Raw genomic sequence first — 22,636 nt, forward strand, 5'->3', positions numbered from 1 at the left:
CTCCCTGCTGTGCTGAGAAAAAAAAATTGGAACTATTATTCATGTGTGTGGGTTGTTGTTCACTACTGTCGTGGAAACTGTAGGCTTGATTCCCTGCTGTGCTGTGAAATTACGCTTGTTGTGGGTTGTTGTTTCTTACTGTCGTGGTTTTGTGTGTGTGAACAGCTGCTGGTTATCATGTGAGTGTAACACACGCTATTCCCTGTGTTGATTGAAGTCTGTCCAGATTTTTATCTCTGCTTAAACAGAAGTATATCTTCAGTATGGCTGAAACTTCGAAATATGATTCCAAATTGGAACATATTGGAGAGTATAAGGCATTTGCTAATCCCTTTTCGTACGGATCTTCTGTAAGGTTGAATGAAACTAACTATGCCAGGTGGTCCAGAACGTTCATGATGTCGGTATCTGGACATCGTAGAAAACATATCTTATTGGAAGAAGAACCCACTGAAAAAGTGGGAAAATATGTTACCTGGGATGAAGATAATGACATAGTTATGTCATGGATCATGAATAGTGTCGAAACCCATATTGCAGATGGTTTAATTTATTATAATACAGCCAAACAGATGTGGGACAATCTTAGAGATACGTATTCACAAGAGACTAATGTGAGTCGTATCCTGCAAGTCGAACAGGAGATATATAATTTACAGCAGGGAGATCAAACATTGGCCCAGTATTATGCATCAGTAAAAGTTGCGTTTGAAAGACTCAATGCTCACAGGCCTCTTTGTTGTTCGAAGCAGAAGGATCATCAAGAACAAACTATGGTTGCTCGGTTTCTTACAGGCTTATCTTCAGAATTCTCTGTTGCAAAAGTCTAAATGTTGACTGGATCAGATATACCTACTCTTGCTGATGCATACAATCACCTGAGTAGACTTGCGATATCTCTTCCACAATCACAGCCTGTGACCCAGTCATCTGCTCTAGTTGTCTCCTCTGGTTATGGGCGTGGAAATATTCAGAATATCAGAGGACGAGGTCGTGGATGAGGTATGGGAGGCAGAGGAAAGCTTCAATGTACATTATGTGGAAAATCTGGACATTTAGAAGATCGGTGCTCGGATAAACATGGTCGGCCAACCTCTTCATCAAATTCATATGCTCCTAAAGAAAATGTTACTACTCTCGAGGCAACAAAGGTACAGAAAAATATCTCTGCAAGTGACAGTAGTATCACCCTCAGTCGTGCTGAATATGATGAGTTGATAGCTCTTCGTCCTGTGAGTTCCACCCCGCCTGTAGCTGGTGTTTCCTATTCAACAGGAAATCATCTACATCCACCTGACAGTAAATGGATTATTGACTCTGGTGCATCCAGACATTTGTGTGAAAATTCTCTTGTTTTTTCAGATCTAAAGGATATTAATGCTCATCAAGGAGTCTCATTAGCCGATGGGAGTTTCTCCCCAGTTGTTGGTCAGAGAAATATTTCTATATCCTCCTCATTACAGTTGCAAAATGTTTTTCATGCTCCAAACTTTCCTCAAAGTTTACTCTCTGTTAGTTGCCTAATAAAAGAACAAAACTGTAGAGTAATATTTGATCTGATGGGTTGTCATTTTCAGGATTTGTTGACGGGGAAGAAGATTGGTGGAGGCTATGAAGCAAATGGAGTTTACTACCTACATCATCCAATGGGTAATGTTCATGCTGCCGTGGAACATTCATTCAGCCATGTTCAGTGGCATCGCCGTCTTGGTCACCCTTCATTGTCAAAGCTTTGTTCGGTCTTTCCTCAAATTCCTTCCACCACATCATTTCAGTGTGAAGCATGTCAACTGGGCAAGCATCATCGAAGCTCGTTCCCTTCGAGTCAGACTCAGTCTAGTAATAAAGTTTTTGAACTTCTTCATGCAGATGTATGGGGTCCTAGTAAGATTCCTACTAGGACTCAGTGTCGTTACTATCTTGTTATTGTTGATGATTTCTCTAAGTTGTCATGGGTGTTTTTAATAAAAGAACGATCTGAAGTTCCAAGTATTATCAAATCCTTAATTCTTGAAATAAAAACTCAATTTGAATCTATTGTCAAGATTTTTCGCACTGATAATGCTCTCGAGTTTAAATCAAAAGGTCTGTTACAATTTTACCAAGATCATGGCATCCAACCCCAAACTTCCTGTGCCTATTCATCTCAACAAAATGGGGTGGCTGAGCGAAAACATCGGCACCTGCTTGATGTTGCCAGGACCATTATGATTCAATCCAATGTTCCTGCGTTATACTGGGGTGATGCGATTACCACTGCTTGCTATCTGATCAACCGAATGCCTTTGTCTTCTGTGGGTGATCAAATTCCATTACATATCCTAAAACCTAATGCCCCACTCTTTTCTTTCTCACCAAAAATATTTGAATGTGTTTGTTTTGTACACAAACTTGGCCCTGACCGTGATAAATTAGCTGCTCAAGCTACAAAATGCATATTTATAGGTTATCCCAAAAATCAAAAAGGGATATCGATGTTATGATCCTATTTCTCGTCGAGAGTATATTAGTGCGGATGTATCTTTCTTGGAATCCACTCCACATTACTCTAGTATCGGTTCCCCACTGCAGGTTGAACCAGCTGAGTCTTTTCCATTACCTATACCTCCTTTTCCTTTGGAATCCGTGTCCTCATTACCGAACCAAACTTCATCCTCTTCCAGATTTCATAATCCTCCATTGGTATATGTGCGTAGAGCTCCACCTCCGCAAGTGCCTTCATCTTCTTCTTCCCCTGAGGTAAGTTCTACTGACAATAATGATCTTCATGATGATGATAACAGGCCTATTGCTCTACAAAAGGGGACACGACAATGTACCTTATATCCCATATCTCATTTTGTCTTCGATGCCAGAATTGGAAATCAGATGAAGTCTTTTATTTCAGCCTTAACTGCATAAACTATTCCTCTGAACTATCAGCAGGCAGAACTTGATAATCGCTGGAAGCTGGCTATGCAAGAAGAAATGGATGCTTTAGTATCTCAGCATACATGGGATCTAGTTGATTCCCCAGCAGATGCTGACATTGTTGGATATAAATGGGTATATACAATAAAGTACAAATCTGATGGTTCTATTAAAAGGTACAAGGCCAGATTAGTAGCAAAAGGGTATACTCAGACATATGGTATTGATTTCTTTGAAACCTTTTCGCATGTTGCACGGATGGGTACCATTCGTCTTGTTCTCTCAGTAGCTGTTCAGCATGGTTGGAGCTTGTACCAATTAGATATGAAAAATGTGTTTCTATATGTGGATCTATCTGAGACCGTTTACATGCAACAACCTCCAGGATTCGAGGTTGAGGGGGAGTGTCAGAAGGTGTGTAGATTGAGAAAGGCGATTTATGGCTTGAAACAAAGTCCTCGTGCATGGTTTCAAAAGTTGTTTGAAGTGATGTCATGCTTTGGCTTTAATAGGTCAGCAGTCGATCATACACTATTTATCAAGAAAACTAGTTCTGGCATAGTTGTTATGGTGGTATATGTGGATGACATCATTCTTACAGGAGATGATGTGAAAGCTATTGAAGCCACAAAGGCTCATCTTCAAAAACACTTTGTTACAAAAGACCTTGGTTCACTCAGGTATTTTCTGGGTATAGAAGTTGCCAGGAGCCGTGAAGGGATGGTTTTGTCTCAACGAAAGTATGTTCTTGACTTATTAAAGGAAACGGGAATGTTGGGAGCCAAACCAGCAAATATTCCCATGGACCATAAAGTTCAGTTGTTTGAAGAAGGGTCAAAACCGGTTGATAGCAAAAGCTATTGCTCCCTAGTAGGGAAGCTACTGTATGTAACTGTGACCAGACCGGATATTGCTTTAGCAATAAGCAAAGTTAGCCAGTTTATGGACAAACCAACTGAGGTACACTGGAATGCAGCTATTATGATTCTCAGATATCTAAAATCTTCTCCTGGAAAGGGGTTATTGTTCAGGAAAGGTGGAACTCTAGAGATAGTGGCCTATTCTGATGCTGACTATGCAGGATTTGTAGTGGATAGAAAATCTACCACAGGATTCTGTGTGTTTCTAGGAGACAACTTGATTTCTTGGAGAAGTAAGAAACAAAATATGGTTTCTAGGTCGAGTGCAGAATCAGAATATCGGGCTATGGCCCAAACAGTTGTTGAATTGATGTGGGTTCGTACTATTCTTCATGATCTTCAGGTGAAGGTTTCCTCTCCTATGACCATGATGTGTAATAACAAGGCTGCAACATATATAGCAAACAATCCTGTCTTTCATGAGAGAACAAAGCACATTGAGGTTGATTGCCACTATGTAAGAGATATGGTTCAAGCTGGACATATCACTACCAAATATCTAAAGTTGGAAGATCAAGTTGCAGATATGTTTACAAAACCCCTTGCTAGACCAAATTTTTCAAAATGTTGTGACAAGCTTAACATGATTGATATCTATGCTCCAGCTTGAGGGGGAGTGTTGAGAGTAGGTGGTTTAAGTTTAAACCTTCTTAGTTTGGAGGTTATTTGAAATTTTTATTAAATAAGGGACTTAGATGTAATTTATTATTTTGGCCTCTCTCTATTTAACATAGAGAGAGCCCTAATGTTAATTAACGAGTTTCTCTTCATGTGCAGCCGTCTCTCTCTCTCTCTCTCTCTCTCTCTCTCTCTCTCTCTCTCTCTCTCTCTCTCTCTCTCTTCCTTCTCTCTCTCTCTACCTAGGGTTCGGTGCATCTCTCTACACATAGAAAGACGATTTATGACATGAACAGATGTGTGAAAAGCTTCTGTCCAGACACTAATGGGCACATTGTTGTCATGTAACATGCTCATCACACTTTCAACAATATGCCTGTGTTTTCTCTCTGCAACCACATTTTGTTTAGGGGTATAGGGGGCAAGAAACCTGTTGACTTATTCCTTTATCCCGAAGAAAGGCAATAAACTCGTTCGATGAATACTCACCTTCACCATCACATTGTAAATGCACAATATCACAAGAAAACTTTGTTTTGACCATCGAATGAAATTCCTGAAATATCTGAAAAACTTCATGCTTATGTTTCAAGAAATATATCCAAGTATAGCGGGAATAAGAATCAATAAAGATAACATAGTAACGACTGCCAAAGAGAGAAGGAATAGGTGTGGGTCCCCAAACATCGAAACAAACAATCTCAAATGGCTTTGAAGCTCTTTTATTAATAATATGAAAAGGAAGAACATGACTTTTGCAAAGTTCACAAGATGAACATTTTTTATTCTCTAAAAATGAACATAAACTAGACTCTGGAAGAAGACCATCATATACAAGATTTTCAACGAAACCCCGACTACAATGTCCCAAGCAACTGTGCCAGATATCTGGCTTATTATAATGAGATGAATAAAAAACTTCGAATGGAGTGAAAGACAAAGACTCTGAAGGCGAAGACACTGAAGAATGCTTGGACGGCTTCAACTGGAGAACTGGAACTGAGAGAATCTCCTTGAAGACGTACATGTTTCCTCGTCGCTCCCCCTTAGCGAATGTCTCCTTTGTTCGTAGATTCTTAACATAAACAGAATAGGGAGTAAATTCGACTGAAGAATTCATATCATCAACAAGTTTAGCTACAGAGACAGTGTTCTTTTTAATATTAGGAGCAAGAAAGACATTGGACAAGTGAAATGAGGACTTTGACATAAGAATATGTGCACTGCCGGTATGACTAATGGAGTGATAAGTTTTATCTCCCGTAACTATACTACATTTTTCAAGATAAGGCAATAAGTGAGATAACTTACCCGCATTACCCGTGACATGTGTGGCAGCACCGGAATCAACATACCATTCTCCTTGTTCATTTTGCTTGATCGTCATATGTGACAATGCTGATAACAAAAGTTGTTGCACATCTGTAGATGGCGCTTTCGTGTCCACAGTAGTAGCTGACTTATTCTCAATTTTGTTTATTTTTCCTCTGTTCTGCAGATTAAACCAACAATCAGCTTTCACATGTCCTCTTTTGTTACATAAGAAACAAGTGGGCACTCTCCTCTGATTCCCTGCATTAAAAGCACCTGAAATATTAGGTATAGGCAAGATACCACGTCCTCCCTGCCCAAAACGTCCTCGACCTTTGCCTCCTTAATGTCCTCCATTCCCTCGTCCAAAACCTATAGAAGTGTCCATGGCCAAAACTGAATGAGAATGAGCTGATTCATTTCCTTCTGCCCTTTGTTTCATAATCATCTCATGCTCGAGAAGTTTCGCTTGAAGGTCGTCAAAGTTGGGCAAGTGAGGAAGATATGACAAAGTTGTGGTAAACATGTCAAAATCAGGGCCCAATCCATTAAGGAGTTGTTGTACCTTATCTTTATCTGAAATATCACTTTCAATAACAGTCAATTGGTCAGCAATACTCTTCAAGCGGCTTATGTATTCCATAACTGTCATGGAGCCTTTCTTCAAACTTTGAAACTCATTTTTTAAGTACATAACTCGAGCTTCTGATATCTGAGAGTGTGTCTAAGATAGCTTACTCCATAGATCTGCTGCAGTGCAATCATCTGAAAGAGTAGCCAACACTTCTTGAGAGAGTCTTGACGTAATATAAGCAACCAAAGACTGATCCCGCTTTCTCCAAGCAGTATACTCTGGATTCTTAACAAATTTAGTAATCGTGTCACCCTTCTCATCCTTGGTTTCCTGCAAAATAAGTTGTGGTGTTACAGGAACAAAACCATCCAGATGTTCATCGAGATCATGACTCCGTATAAACAAAAGTATTTGTCTCTTCCATGTCAAGAAATTAGAATAAGTTTTTCTATAACAAGCTGATTCAAGAAATTTGCAGAGGGACCAAAAAACGAGGAGGAATCCATATCAATGAAACAACAAATAAGCAAACAAGACAGATGAAAAGAAACAAACTGATTTGAGATCACCTAATCAATCAGTAGAGCTTCAATAAAACATGTACTTGTGCAACCAATACCTTGAAAGGCAATTCATTTTTTTTTCAGAATTGAGAATGTAAATTGTTATAATCTGCCTATAGACGTTGCACTGAAAACACTAATTTTACTGCTGATTGAAAAAGAGAAAGGACAACAATACAAGTTTGTGAAAATCTGATATAATGGTGAATGCTAGACTACGACAACAATATAAAAAAAAACTGATATGAACGTCCAGCAATACAAAAAAAAACTTCAGCAATATGGGAAACAAAAGATTCACAACTTAGATTGAGATGGAGATTTCGGATAGCACGAAGCTAACAAATTCAGAATGGAGGTAAATATTTATTGCAGAAAGAAAACCCACAGAAAGAAAAAGAATCAAAGAGGAAGAGGGCGTAGTAAGTTTTGGGTAAGTGCAATCAAAGAGGCTGCAATCGTTGATGGATGACGTTGATGCAGTCGTTGATGGTGAAGAAGAAGCCGCAGTCGTTGATGGTGAAGAAGAAGAGGCAAATGATGTTGATAATGAAGAATATTATAAAGAAGAAGAATAAACGAGTATTCACAACAGAGATTTAAGAAAAAAAAATCAAAGAGGATAGAATAACAGGAAACGAAGATGAATTAAAACCTGCTTCTTCAGATCTCGTTGAACATGCTTCTGGCAGGGTTCCGCAACCGAAGCTCTGATACCATATGAGATATCGTGAGGGGTTTATTCCTTTGTTCAACCTGCACAGGAAACAGAGAAAAGGGAGAGAGGGAGATGCACAATGGCTCGGGCGGCAAAACTAAAACTCCACCTTCGAGCCCTAATCTCTTTACATTAAAACGCTTTTACAATGGGGACTAAAATATCACACCATAACAATCATATTACATAAATGCCATTAATGAAAAAGACGTCAGCTGCATAGTTAAAAGGATTGACGTGCGTATGGATCTGGATCTAGATCCATGCGCATGCACTATTTTAACACTTGGATCTTAGAAAGTTGTTGCCTCGACTTTCATGCCATTGAAGCAAGAAGTTGTCACTTCTCCTTTTCGGTGATTCAAGTATTCTTGTGTTTACATAGTTGAAGAAAAGAGTAGTTTGTTGGCTCAAAGAGATCGTTGACTCTACTCAAAGATGGTAGAACAGTGATTGTGCTCTCCTCTTTCTCATTCTTCTTTCTCTTTTTCTCTCTTTTTTTTTCTCTCTCACCCTTGTAAGAATGGATGACAATGATAAAGTCACCATCATGCCCAGAAAACTACATAATACCAATTATGTAATTTGAGCTTCAATCATGAAGCACCACATTTAGGGAAAAGGGTTGTAGGGGTTAGGAGATGGTTTCGATTCGAAACCAAAATTAATCCTCAAAAAAACAGAAAACGAGAAAAAAGTACCCCTTACGGAAAGAGAAAAAACTAAGGTATTATCTACATATGAAAGAAAATGAAAAGAATGAAGGATGGAGCATGCTAAGATCATGTCTTGGCTAATTAATAACGTAGATATCAAGAAATGCTTGTCTCGCAAAGTTTGAGCATGCCAATAAGGCTTGGGAATACCTTAAAAATATGTATACACTTAAAGATATTGTGCATGTGTGCAATCTACAAGACAAAGTGCGAACTATGACCCAATAAGACAAAAGTATTAGAGAATACTATAATGAGTTGTCCGAACTTTAGAAAGAGTTGACTCTTCTTGAGCCAAAGTGGCATTGTCCCAAAGATATCGAGTTTCGCTAAAAACAACTTGATATGGAATACTTTTACCAATTTGTGAATGATTTGAGGCCAGAATTTGAAACCACCAAATCGGCCCTTTTGCATAGAGAAAAAGTTTCCTCTATTGTTGACAATACTGAGGAATTAACTGTGGAGGAGAATAGACTAAAAAAACATAATCTAAAGAATGAAGATGATTCCGTTCTAGTCGTGTCTAGACTGAAAAATTATATGTGCACTTATAGGCCGCCTCATTTTGGAAGACAAAGCAATGATTATGACAAAAAGATAGTGATTTGTCACCATTGTCATGAACCGGGGCATTATAGGCCTCAATGCTCCAAATTAAAGAGAAGAGATGAAAAGAAAGTAACTTCGATCGGTTGATCACAAGAGTCAAAAGACAAAGATGCACCCATATCTATGGTGCAATTAATGAAAATACTTCAACCTCTTCTCAAAAGAGCATCTTCCTCAACTGAAGTCTCAACTGGAGTAGCTGTTTAATCTTTTTTCGATCCCGGTAAATATCCTTGGCTTCTTGATTCTGGTGTTTCTTTTCATATGACCCCAAATAGTAATAGTTTGTCCAAATGTCATAACAACTCCAGTGTGTCAAATGTTTTCATAGCCGATAATACATCTCTTGAAATAAAAAGAATAAAAAATTTCAAAAAAAATTAAAACTCCAAAAGATTCTTTATCCCAAAAGTTAGATATATTCCCAAATTAAATTTAAATCTTTTGTGTCTCTCAAATATCTGATTATGGATATAACATCTCTTTCTCTTCTAATGGTTGTTGGGTACAGGATCGCTAGTCAGAGAAGCTGATTGGGGAAGGCCATAGAGAAGGAGGTCTCTACTATATAGATTTTTTGGAATTACCCAAGAATATTTTTTATTATAGTGTTCAGAAATTAGACTTAGATCTGTAGCACAAAAGACTTGGTCATCCTTATATATCCAAAATCCAATATTTTCCAAGTTTAGAAAAATTTTGTAATTCTAAAAATTTTGCCTATAAAGATTGTATTCTTGGTAAAATAAAGAGAATATCATTTTATGATAGAACTTTTGTTACATCTAGGTCACTTGAGTTAATACATTCTGATGTTTGGGGTCCAGCACCTGTCATATCAAAAGACGGGTACACATATTATGTTATTTTTGTAGATGATTTCTCTAGGCATACTTGGATTTACTTAAACATAAATCTGAGGGTTTTTTATAATTTCAAACATTTCACAAAATGGTTAAAAATAAGTTTTAAAATGATACTTTTATTTTTCATACCTATTAAGGAAAAAAAATTTGTCAAAAAGAATTTAAAGATTATCTCAATTTATATAACATCACACATCAAAGATCTTGTCCTTACACACCACAACAAAATGGCTTAGCCGAACGAAAACACAAACACATTATAAAAACTACTAGAACCTTATTAATAGCAAACCAAATACTAAAAGAATTTTGGGCTCAAGCAGCCTTAACTGCTACCTATCTCATTAACAGAATGTCATCTTCTTTAAAAAATATAACTTTAATTGAAAAACTTGTTAAATTAACTCCTGATTACTCTAGATTAAGAGTTTTTTTTATGTAAATATTTTATTTTCACTAACAAAAATGATAAAATCTCTCTCTGTGTCATTCCTTGTGTCTTCCGAGCTTATGCGGATAACCAAAAAGGCTATAGGTGTTTTGATCTTCAAAATGAAAAATTGTATGTATCAAGAAATATATCCTTCTTAGAAAAGGAAAGTTTTTTTTATTTTGAATAAGCTAAGTAACCAAGTATTTCTTTCTTATAAATTTGACTTCAAAGTATGATAGTTGTGACTATGAATGTGACCTTGATGATGGTCAAGATGTCATAGATACAGAACAGAATGTAATTAATGAAGAGCAAACCCATAGGGACACCAATTGTTTGCAATACTCTAGGTGTAAGGATTTCAATCTTTCATGTGCACTAAAAAAATATTAAAAAGTACAAACCAGGTCATTTAGAGTCACTAAACCTCTTAGTAAGTTTGTGTCCCACGAATCTTTTTCTCACAACTATAAGGCATTCATTGCATTAATACACTCATATATAGAACCTTTATCCTATACTCAAACTAAAGAACATGTTGAATGGGTAGAAGCCATGAGAACATAATTAGAAGCCTTAGAAAAAGCTAAGGCTTGGACTATTCAAGATATTCCACAAGGAAAGAAACCTATAGGTTGTAGGTGGGTTTATAAGATTAAAACCAAAAGTGATGGAACTCTTAAAAGATATAAAGTCAGATTAGTTTCCAAGGGATATTTCCAAGAATATAGCATAAATTATGAAGAAACTTTTGCTTCAGTTGTCAGGATGACCCCAGTTAGGACCTTAATAGCCTTAGCCTTTGTTAGAAAATGACCTATATTTCAAATAGATGTCAAAAATGTTTTTCTCAATGAAAACCTACTTGAAGAAGTATATATGGAGGCACCACCTAGTATAAGTATTCTTAAAGGTAAAGTTATTTGTTTGAAAACAACTTTTTATGGTCTTAAATAGACACCAAAAGGCTGGTATGACAGGTTTAGTCATGTTATGCTCGATATTGGATTCAGAAATTGTCTGACTAACACTACTTTATTTATTAAGATTTTTAATGCATGTATTATTATTATTCTCCTTTATGTGGATAACATGTTCATCACCAGAGGAGACAAACAGGGAGTTAAAACATTAAAAGGCTTCTTAAAAATCATTTTAAAATGATTGATCTAGATTTATTGAGATATTTTTTAAGAATTGAAGTTGCTTATTTTGCCAGAGATTATTTATTATCTCAATCTAAATTTGTTTTTGATATTTTTTCAGGTCCAGAATCACAAATGATAAGAGAGTTGATACTTCTTAGGTTGTCAACTCCAAAATGCGAATTAAGGATGGAAAACCTCTTGAAGATCCTACTCCTTACAGACAGCTTATTGGAGCACTCTCCTACCTCTCAATTACTAGACCTGATATAGTACACCTTGAACACATAGCTAGTCAATTTCAACACGCTCCTACTTTTGTTTACATGGGAGCAATTTTGCGTATTTTTAAATACATTAAGCCTTCTTTTTCATGAGGTCTCTTCTTGTCTGCTTTATCTTCATTAGATTTAATTGCTTATACTGATGCTGACTGGAAGGTGATCACAATAATAGAAATTCAACCACTAATTTTTTTGTTTTCTTAGATGAATCCTTGATTTCGTGGTGGTGCAAGAAGCAACAAAAGGTCTCTCTTTCGTCAACCAAAGCTGAATACCGAGCCACGGCCACCACAACAATGGAGGTATTCTAACTCAGAAGATTGTTTGCTGACATGGGAGTTGAAGTGACAAAAGCATCACGCATGTGCTGTGACAACAAGAGTGTGATTTACGTAGGCAGCAACTGAACATTTCATGAATGCACCAAACATATCGAAATGGACTGTCACTACGTCAAAGAGGAGTATCTACATGGACTATTGATCGGCCTTATGTTACATCATAATACCAATTAGCAGATTTCTTCATCAAACCTCTCGTCGCTCTTAGATTTCATTTTCTATTAAACAAACTTTCGATCATTGTACCGTAAGTTTGAGGGAGAGTGTTAAAAAGTGTATATATATATAAGTGTATATATATAATTATATATAATATATGTACATTTATGTATATTTTTCTTTTCTTTTATTTTATTTTTCTTTTTTAGTTTGTCTAGTTCATTTTGAACTAGACTCAAACTAGTCAACACTTTGTTATAGACTAGTTTAAGAGTTGTTGGACTCTCTTTGAGTCCCTTCAAGGCTTATCTCTTCCTCTCTCTCTTATGTGTATAAATAGGGGTAACTCCCCTCTCATTGTATCAATGTTTTTTAAGCATTTTATGTGAATGAAATAAAGATTATTATTTTTACTCTTGAGTTGTCTTATTTGTGCCCTTTTGTGGGTTATGGTTAATCTGTCTTTAATAGACACTTGTTGTGAGCATTTGTGCTTTTATTGAAGATCTTTATTTCATTATAGTGCTCTCATCAGACTACCCTTCCTTCGCAACTTGTGACACATCAAACTCCGCACGCACGAACAAAGTCACGTCGAGATGCCCCATCAAAACTAAACAGCTCATAAATGGGAGAACTTGTTTTTTCTAAGTTATGAAGTTGGAGGAATCTAATTTTTCTATGACAAGTTGATTCAAGAAGGAAGAATTCAAAGTAGGGTTGCATGATGCCACAAAAGCAAGAAAGGACACAAACAACAAAAAATAATGCAGAGAATAACTCAATTGAACACGAATAGAGGTTGAAACAGTAGGAAGGACAAGAATATATATATATATAATATATATATATATATATATGAGTTTATATTTGGTACAATTGATTGTACCTACAATCTAGTTTGAATCGCATGACGAGAGTTGATTTGACACAATCTAACCTCATAGATGCGTTCAGTATGCTCGATTTAGTAAGGGATAGACTCTTGGATCATGTTTTTTCGATGAAAAACATGTTTTTATGAGTCCAAAAAAATTGATGCCTTCATAGTCGTTGATTTTTGGATTGCCAAAAAACATTCCGGCGATCCAAAAGTCGGTTCCTGCTAAACAAAACATGTAGATCACATCTATGGTGATAGATGTGAGAAAAAAAATCAAACAAGGGTATTCCGCTCCATTTGCTAGGTCAATTGCACATTCATTGACTGTAGCAAATCTTAACCCTATATATATATATATATATATATAGAGAGAGAGAGAGAGAGAGAGAAAACACAAAGAAACAAAGTATGCTAAGAATATTTAAAAGAGACAAAGAAACTGAAAAACATAGAATAAGAAACAATAAGGAGAACAGATAATCAGAATGATGCTCAGTTGTCCTCAACAATAATCAGGCTCGCTTCCGCTTTTTTTTTGGAGAAAGATAGATATTAAGTTCTCTCTGAGAGAGACAGATATGAACCACAGCCCCCTTTTTTTAGGGCTTTTACCTATTTTTATAGAGGGCACCCTTTTTTTGTTGATCCCAAGAGAACCGAAACTGAAAGGAACAAATAGACATAAAACAAATAAATTGAAATATGAGTTTTTATTTTTAAAGAAAGAAGATAAATGTTTGGGAGGGAGATAAGAATACTTAGGGTTTTGAAATAGGAAAAGAAAAGAACAAGGACAACTTTTATGAAAAAGGAGCAGTCTTCGATTTGACAGTGTCGTATTATGTCTCACCCCGCTCTGACACCATAATATAATTTTATGTAACTTGCCTTGAGATTCGTGCAACAAGCAATGAGGAGAAGGAAGAAACACAATGTGGTGGCAGCTGTTAAAATGTATCTAATATATATATATACATATATTACATCAATACCCGATAGGGGTATTTTTGTAATTTCACATAGTTGTTTTAGAAAACAACTATTTTCTTTTTTTGATAAAATGTAATTTTATTTTTTATTTTTTTAATTCTTTTTTTATATCTTTTGAGGACTAAAAGGGGATCCAACCTTAGAGTCGTTGGAGCCCCCAACGGTCACAAATGTGACCGTTGGGGGCTCCCCGCGACTCTATGGGAGCCCCCTTTTTTGCTCTCCTTTTGAGGCCTTTTGGCCATCCCTTCTCTCTTCTCCCTCTTGTATAAATAGGGGTGATCCCCTTATATATTTCTCATTCTAGAGAGCTTTCTCTCTTCTAAATAAGAGGCTTTTTATATTGTTGCCTTCTTAAAGGCTTGTGCTTGTATTGTCCCTTTGTGGACTTGTGATATTGTTTCTTTTATTCATTGTTGTAAGTGCTTGTATGCACTCTTTATATTTCTGCAAATCCTTGCGTGGTTTATGAACAATGTTGAGCTTAAGGTATGTGCTAATATAGCTAAATTTCGTAGAGCCAATGAGGCTTGGTCCTTTATGAAGGGTATGTATAACCAAAAGGATCTTGCGAGAGCATACTTTTTGCAAAAAAAGATTAGAACCACCAAGCAAGGTGATTCTAGCATTCAAGACTATTATAGTGCCCTAAACCCACTATGGGATGAATTGGCTCTTTTGGAGCCAAAATGGGTTTCTATGAAAGATATTGATTTAAGGCAAAAACAAATGGAACAAGAGCGATTGTTTCAATTCCTTTTTGGGCTACATCCCGAATTTGAGCAAGTGAGATCCTCACTTCTCCATAGATCTATTTTTCCTCTTATTGAGGATGCTATTGCCAAAATCACTCAAGAGGAGACAAGGCTTGGCATGAGTAAGCATGTTGATGAAGTCCTTGTCGTATCAAAACCGGGTAACAATGTTAGAACCTATAAGCCTCCTCATTTTGGGAAACAAGGAAACTACAATGAAGGAAGAAAAATGATTTTTTGTCATTATTGCAATGAGCCGGGTCACATTAAACCCGCTTGTCCAAAGCTTATTGGAACCTTCAAGCCTAAGGTGGCCTCTCTTGAAGAAACCACCACCAAAGAAGATGAAGGCAAGAACAATGACATCAAAGAAACTCTTGGACAAATATCTATGGCTCTCCAACAAATACTAAAAGTTTCTTCCTCCACATCGGGTGCGGCTATTGCCTCGACATCATCACCCGGTACGTATTCTTGGATCCTTGACTTCGGAGCTTCTTTTCATATGACCCCTCATGAAAATACACTTATTGATGTTTGCAACAATTCAAAGGACTCTTGTGTCTCTACGGCCAATGGAACCTTTTTAAAAATTTCAAGTATTGGCTCTTTTAAAGATTCTCAAAATTTTTGTGTTCCAAAAGTAAGAGTTGTTCCCAAACTAAATTTAAACCTATTTTCGGTTTCTCAAATTGCCGACCATGGATGTGAAATATCTTTCTCATCTAATGGTTGCTTTGTGCAGGATCTCCGGTCCGGGAAGCGGATTGGGCAAGGCCATAGAAAGGGAGACCTCTATTATATGGACCATCTCGATCTCCCTACAAATTATTTTTGTTCTTATGTCCAAGAAAAAAACATGGAAACTTGGCATAAAAGACTTGGTCATCCAAGTTATTCCAAAATGTATCTTTTTCCTTTTGGAAACAAATTTTATAAGGAAAAAGAAATTAATTGCAAAGATTGCATTTTTTGAAAAATGAAGTCTATTCCATTTCCAACTAGAACTTTTCTTTCATCAAGACCTTTTGAATTGGTGCATTCGAATGTTTGGGGGCCTTCTCCGGTTATGTCTAAAGAGGGTTATTCATATTATGTTACGTTTATTGATGACTTTACTCGGTATGTTTGGATATATTTTTTTAGTCATAAATCGGAAGTATTTACTTTCTTTAAAGATTTTCATAAAAAGGTTCAAAATCAATTTCAAAATAACATATCTATTTTAAGATTCGATTCCGGTGGCGAATACTTATCTCACGAATTCCAAAACTATTTAACCCAAAATGGCATTTGCCATCAAAAGTCATGTCCTAGGACTCCCCAACAAAATGGCCTAGCGGAAAGGAAACATAGGCACATTATAGAAACCGCTAGAACATTACTTGTTTCTAGGAATATTCCAAAGAAGTTTTGGGTCGAAGCCGTTCTAACCTCAACCTATCTAATCAATAGAATGTCCTCTTCTAAGTTAAAAAATGCTTCTCCCTATGAAAAACTCTTTAAATTTTCACCCGATTTCAATCGTCTTCGTATTTTTTGTTACAAATGTTTTGTCCTATTACATAAAAGGGATAAGTTATCTCCAAAAGCAATTGAATGTGTTTTTCTAGGATATGGTGAAAATCAAAAAGGGTATAGATATGATTTTAAGAATGATAAACTATATGTTTCAAAAGATATAACATTTCTAGAAGAAGAAAACGGTTTTGATAAAATTGAAGAAACAAATGAAATTGATTATATATTCTTATATGATCTTATTGATGACATACAAGAAGATTTTCTTAAAAACATAAACGATACACATGAGGTATCCCCTCTTGACATAACACCCTCAAATGATAGTGATTCAAATATAAATGTTCATGATAGCGATACCAATATAAATGTTTACTCAAGAAGAAATCAAGAAAATCCTATTAGCGCCCTCGAAAAATACTCTCAAATTTCTGAATCCACTGAGGAACCACAAGTTAGACATTCTTCTAGAATATCAATACCCCCAAATAGGTTTGTATCCTATGATTCCTTAACCCCCAACTATCGGGCGTGTTTAATAACCCTACATTCTTATTTTGAACTGGCTCACTATAATCAAGCTAAATCTATACCACATTGGGTTGAAGCAATGCAAGTTGAACTAAATGCTTTAAAAAAGGCCAATACTTGGGAAATAGTTAATCTACCCTCACACAAAAAACCTATTGGTTGTCGCTGGGTCTTCAAAGTTAAAACTAAAAGCGATGGCTCTTTAGAACGATATAAAGCTAGATTAGTTGTTAAGGGATACTCTCAAGAATATGGCATTGATTATGAAGAAACATTCGCTCCCGTAGCTCAAATGACCAGTGTCAGGACCTTAATAGTTGTAGCATCAACCAAAAATGGCCTATTTATCAACTTGACGTAAAAAATGTCTTTTTAAATGGAAGTTTAAGTGAAGAAGTTTACATGGATCCGCCACCCGGAATTAATATTAAGCAAGGTCAAACACTTCGGCTTTTAAAGGCATTGTATGGTCTTAAACAAGCTCCTAAGGCTTGGTATGATCGTTTCAGAGATATCATGATAAAGTTAGGCTTTCACTCTTGTTATACTGACACTGCTCTTTTTGTTAAACATGCAGGTTCTAGTATCGTAATTTTGTTGCTTTATGTTGATGATATGATTATCACTGGGAATGATCAAAATAGTATTATTGATGTTAAAAATATGTTAAAAAATAATTTTGATATGTCTGATTTAGGTTTTCTCAGATATTTTCTTGGAATTGAAGTTGCATATTCTCCTAAAGGATATATTTTGTCACAGATAAAGCTTGCTGCAGATATATGTTCTAAGTCTGGGATTTCTTATGACAAGAAAGTAGAGACTCCCGAGGTTATTAATGCCAAATTATGGTTGAAGGATGGGGTTCTTCTGGAAGATCCCACACCTTACAGGCAACTCATTGGGTCTCTTACCTATTTAACCATCACCAGACCAGATATCGCCTATGCGGTTCACTCAGTTAGCCAATTTCAGCATGCTCCTACAACTGTGCATATGAGTGTTGTTCTCTGAATCATCTGTTACATTCGGAATACCATCAGTAAAGGGCTATTTATATCCTCCTCTTCTTCCTTGAATCTTCTTGCTTATACTGATGCAGATTGGGGAGGTAATCCCAATGATCGAGTCTCAACTACTGATTTTTGTGTCTTTTTAGGGGACTCTTTGATTGCCTGGCGATGCAAGAAGCAGCAGAAAGTTTCACTATCATCCACTGAAGCTGAGTACCGGGCTATGGCAACCACGACAATGAAACTTGTATGGCTTCGCAGTCTGCTTAAAGACATGGGAGTTGATATTACCGAAGCCTCAAAACTATGTTGCGACAACAAGAGTGTCATCTATATTGCGAGCAATCATACCTTTCATGAGCGTACAAAACATATCGAAATGGATTGCCACTATGTTCGTGACGAATTCTTACGAGGAACCATTGTTCTTCCATATGTCACTTCAGAATATCAGTTGGCGGACTTCTTCACTAAAGCTCTTCCGGCTCCTCGCTTCATGTTTCTTCTTGGCAAACTTTCTGTCATTTCCCCGTAAAGTTTTAGGGGGGGTGTTAAAATGTATCTAATATATATATACATGTATTACATCAATACCCGATAGGGGTATTTTTGTAATTTCACATAGTTGTTTTAGAAAACAACTATTTTCTTTTTTTGATAAAATGTAATTTTATTTTTTTATTTTTTTAATTCTTTTTTTTATATCTTTTGAGGACTAAAAGGGGCTCCAACCTTAGAGTCGTTGGAGCCCCCAACGGTCACAAATGTGACCGTTGGGGGCTCCCCGCGACTCTATGGGAGCCCCCTTTTGGGCTCTCCTTTTGAGGCCTTTTGGCCATCTCTTCTCTCTTCTCCCTCTTGTATAAAAAGGGGTGACTTTATATTTCCGCAATATCTCATTACAGCAGCAAGATAGAACTCCACCAGAATAGAATATGGTGGATGTCCTCTAGGTTTTCATATATATATTCTCATGTACAAAAATACCCCTGAACAATATACAATATTGCTACACTTGACTATTTTAACTTGGATGATAAATATACCCTTATACACTAATATAAACACAAATAAGTACAATGGATCCCGGACCTCGGATATTCTTAACATATATATATATATATATGTATATATATATATATATTCCCGTGTACAAAAATACCCTTGATCAATATACAATATTACTACACTAGACTATTTTAACTTGGATGAAAAATATACCCTTGTACACTAATATAAACAAAAATAAGTACAATGGATCCCAGATCTCAGATATTCTTAACATGTACATTGTCTCCATGTTTCAATACTAGCACCTAAACAGAAACTTTATCTCAATTCATCCAGCCTTACATGTATATCAATCAGGAAACACAAGACCTTTCTCTAAAAAAATCTACAATTTTGTTTCCAGTTTTTAACTATGAACTCAGAGTAAATATTAACTAAATAATATGAATCAGTTGATTTTAAGCAAGAATGTAGTTCCACAATGTAGACCTATCATATTAACACATGGAAGAAAGCTAAGTTCTGGAAGATATAAAAATTTTAACATATAAAAATGCATAATCATTGCCTAAACAGGAAAAAGAGCCAAAAAGAGAGAACAAGGTCAACCGAATACTTGCATGTTATTCCTTGGGAGATTCATTGCAATCAAATTCTTGAACACTTCTTCTCTCTCCCTCTTGTGGAAAACCAGCAGATCATTGCAACCGTCCATACTAAATATTTCAATTGCAACAGGACGAAGCTGATAGTCTCGTTTTAGAATCTCATGAACACCATCAAGCTTCCACATTCGCCTTGGATGAGGCAGATTGCTACTGTTGCATGCTTTCTCCTTTCCCCAAGCACCACCAGCATAAGCCCAAGCTCTTCCTCCAACCAATGTTTTAACTTTCATGTCCAAAGATGCAGGTGACTTTGACTGGAAGCCCGAGCTGCCAGTAGAATCCTTCTTTACACCCAAAGCTTGATCTATCACAGAGAGTTTATCCTCACATTCCTTCTCACACATACAGCCAGAATCATCAATATAAAAATTCTCAATTACATACAAACAAATATCCCCAATTAGAAAGATGCCATCATGTTTATCGAGTCCAACAACACGTTCACAATTGTAGCGAAACCTTATCTTCTCTAGTGGCTCCAGATAAGGCCTAATTAAATACTCACCATTGTCATATGGCAGTTTCTCTAATTTGTCGTCAGCCCCTTTTGATTCATCAATTCTCATTGAGGACGATTGTCTAGGAGAACCTAGATCAGATCTTGCATTAATACTCTCTGTTATTTGAAGCGAAAATGAGCTTGACTTAACACCAAGCTCAAGGGCAGAGTGCACGCTTGGTTCATTCTTGCTGCTAGAATGATCACCATTCTGACCAATTTGAGCAGAAGAGGAATCTATATTAAATTCCTCTGCTTCTTTAAAAACAGAGTCATAATATTCTACTCCGTCAAAGTACTTCTCTTTGGCACCAGCAGATAAAATGTGAAAAATTGATTCTGAATCTGTTTCAGAATCAATTGGATAATCCACATCATTCTGGTTGGCTAGTTGATCATCTCTCAAATCTCGGAACTTGTTCAGAACATTTCCAATAGTATCAATCTTCAATTGGCAGCGCTCTAGTTTTTTACGCATGCGATAAGGTCCTTCAATAGGGCAAAGTTGCCAGAGGGGTTCCTTAGTAAAATAGGAACTCTGAACTGGGATTATTCCTCTATCATGCACAAATTGTTGAAGATGTGCTTGCCACTCACTTTCAGCATGAAGTACCCAACCATATTTATCTTGCCGCAGAACTCTTAACTCAGTTGACATAGCCTCATGGACCAATTCTAGTGCACTTCTCCTCTCATTTATCTGTTCAAAGTGTTTTAAGTCACATTTGGACACCTCCTGTGTTCTTCGTACCATTTCTCTTCTCCGACGCATCTCCATGCCTTTTATTCTCACACCAGGGAACTTTGCTGACCCAGCAATGAACTGTACCCACATTATAGCAGCACATTGCCTCAACACTTTGTTGATAACTTGTTCAGATGTTTGAAGCCAATCATAAAAGGCTGAGGAACTTCCAGTCAATAGTTTATCAAAACCTCCATGCAGAACATCTAGGTGTTGCCCTTGGTTGGGTTTTGAAACAAGCAATTCCTCTAAAGCAGCCCGACGATGCAATAACAGACATTTGAGAATATCGGCTGCCATGTTTTGTGCAGTGTGCCTCTGATCTTGAAGAAGGCATATCAAGTTCACAGTGAGACAGCAAATCAGATCTGTGTCAAGATTGGTTGGGCATATTACAAGCCGTTGATGAGCGATTAGTAACTGTAAGACAGTGCAAATATCAATACCAGAAGCATCATCTTCTGTAGGATTTGATAATACACCTTTTCGTTGTTCAACTTGAAAGCCAAATCTTGATAGGAAATCATCCTCACCAATTGTGCTCAAGAATGAGGGCAAGAAACAGTACATTATAATGCGATTGGTATTCTTCAGGAGTGAATGTATGGATACTTCAAGTTCCCTGCTTCCTCTTGTGAGGGATAAAAGGCCCTTTCCTGCAGGTATAGCTTCTTCAATACGCCCATTTTTGTTGGAAAATTGCAACATGGATAATAAAAATTCCAAAGTCCTCATGATTCCACTAGGCTGAGGAAATGCACCCATATATACACGATCTACAATCATACAAGATATTGTGTCAAGATTTACAAACCAACAGCCCTTATCAAGCTTCTTCTCTGCTTCCTCATCATCGCATAACAGACGCCTCTCCAAAAAGTTCATTAATCTACCGAGGCACAAACCCTGAAAAATAAGGGCAGACTCTGTGTCAACATACAAAGGAATAGTCTCTAAAATGCCTTCAATAACTTGTGCAGCTTTAATTTGCTCTGTCGTCATATCAGCAAACACTTCTGCAATGAAATCTAGAACCGTGCTAGCTGATGCAGAACATGGACCTCCTCCTGAACCAGCAGCATCCATCTCCAACAAAAGTTGTGGATTAATGGCGAAAAGCACATTTGCAACCAAGGATCCCTGATAGCCGCATCTTAAATCTTGCAATGACTCCACTTCACTCCGAGGTACTGAAGAACGCATGGAAGGAGTAGCAGAAACCTGTGGTTTACTATCGGAATGGCCTGTACTACCAAGCCAGGATGTCAATGCTACTACTGGTGAAGGAGTTGGTGTGACACTCCCAACCTTGAGATTGGATCTTTCAGACAAAGCAAGGGAATCAGGCATGATTAAAGATGCAGAACTGAACGAATCTGCTTGCTGAAGAGGGCTATGTGTCTCATCATTCTTCTGAAACCCAAGTTTTTGAGATATAACAGTTATCCTAGATCCTTGGTCAAGAATATGACCATTAGCATGCACCTCAGTACCCAAAAATGGCTTGCGGAAATTGAGAGGAGAGCTGGTTCTTTGGTCTCTACAGTCTTCAGATATAACATGCTGGAAACCAGCCAAATCTTTTGAACTAGCACTTAGCTGGCCTTCAGGAAAGCTTCCAACACTTATGGATGTCTTCACAGACTGCTCCTGCTCATCAAGCAAGCTGGAGAATGTATGTTGAGAGCTACGTGTGTCATCAGAATCATTTAAGTTCTTATCCTCCAATGTCTGAGGAGTCATATTATTTGCCATTTTCACTGCAGAAGCAGCTCTAGAATGCATACATTAATCAGTTCAGGAAAAGCAACAAGAAAAAAAATCAAGTATTAACTGAAATCCATGAATAA

At 36.9% G+C, this 22,636-nt stretch overlaps 1 protein-coding gene across 3 annotated transcripts in view; it reads right to left on the bottom strand.

The window, feature by feature from the left end:
- LOC149830604 (protein SPIRRIG-like) overlaps nucleotides 1-22,636 on the bottom strand; it is a 71,174-nt gene that overhangs the window by 14,859 nt on the left and 33,679 nt on the right. For 2 of the 3 annotated variants that reach the window (XM_090016633.1, XM_090016634.1), the window contains one exon: nucleotides 19,495-22,560. In XM_090016633.1, the coding sequence (XP_089872759.1) occupies nucleotides 19,495-22,560 (3,066 nt within the window). Of the gene's footprint in view, nucleotides 1-19,490; nucleotides 22,561-22,636 lie in introns of all 3 variants that reach the window. The other variant, XR_016433903.1, reaches the window with a different exon arrangement.

This window comes from Nuphar pumila, chromosome 8, assembly GCF_984573655.1.
Source record: "Nuphar pumila chromosome 8, dmNupPumi1.hap1.1, whole genome shotgun sequence".
NCBI classification, from domain to species: domain Eukaryota; kingdom Viridiplantae; phylum Streptophyta; class Magnoliopsida; order Nymphaeales; family Nymphaeaceae; genus Nuphar; species Nuphar pumila.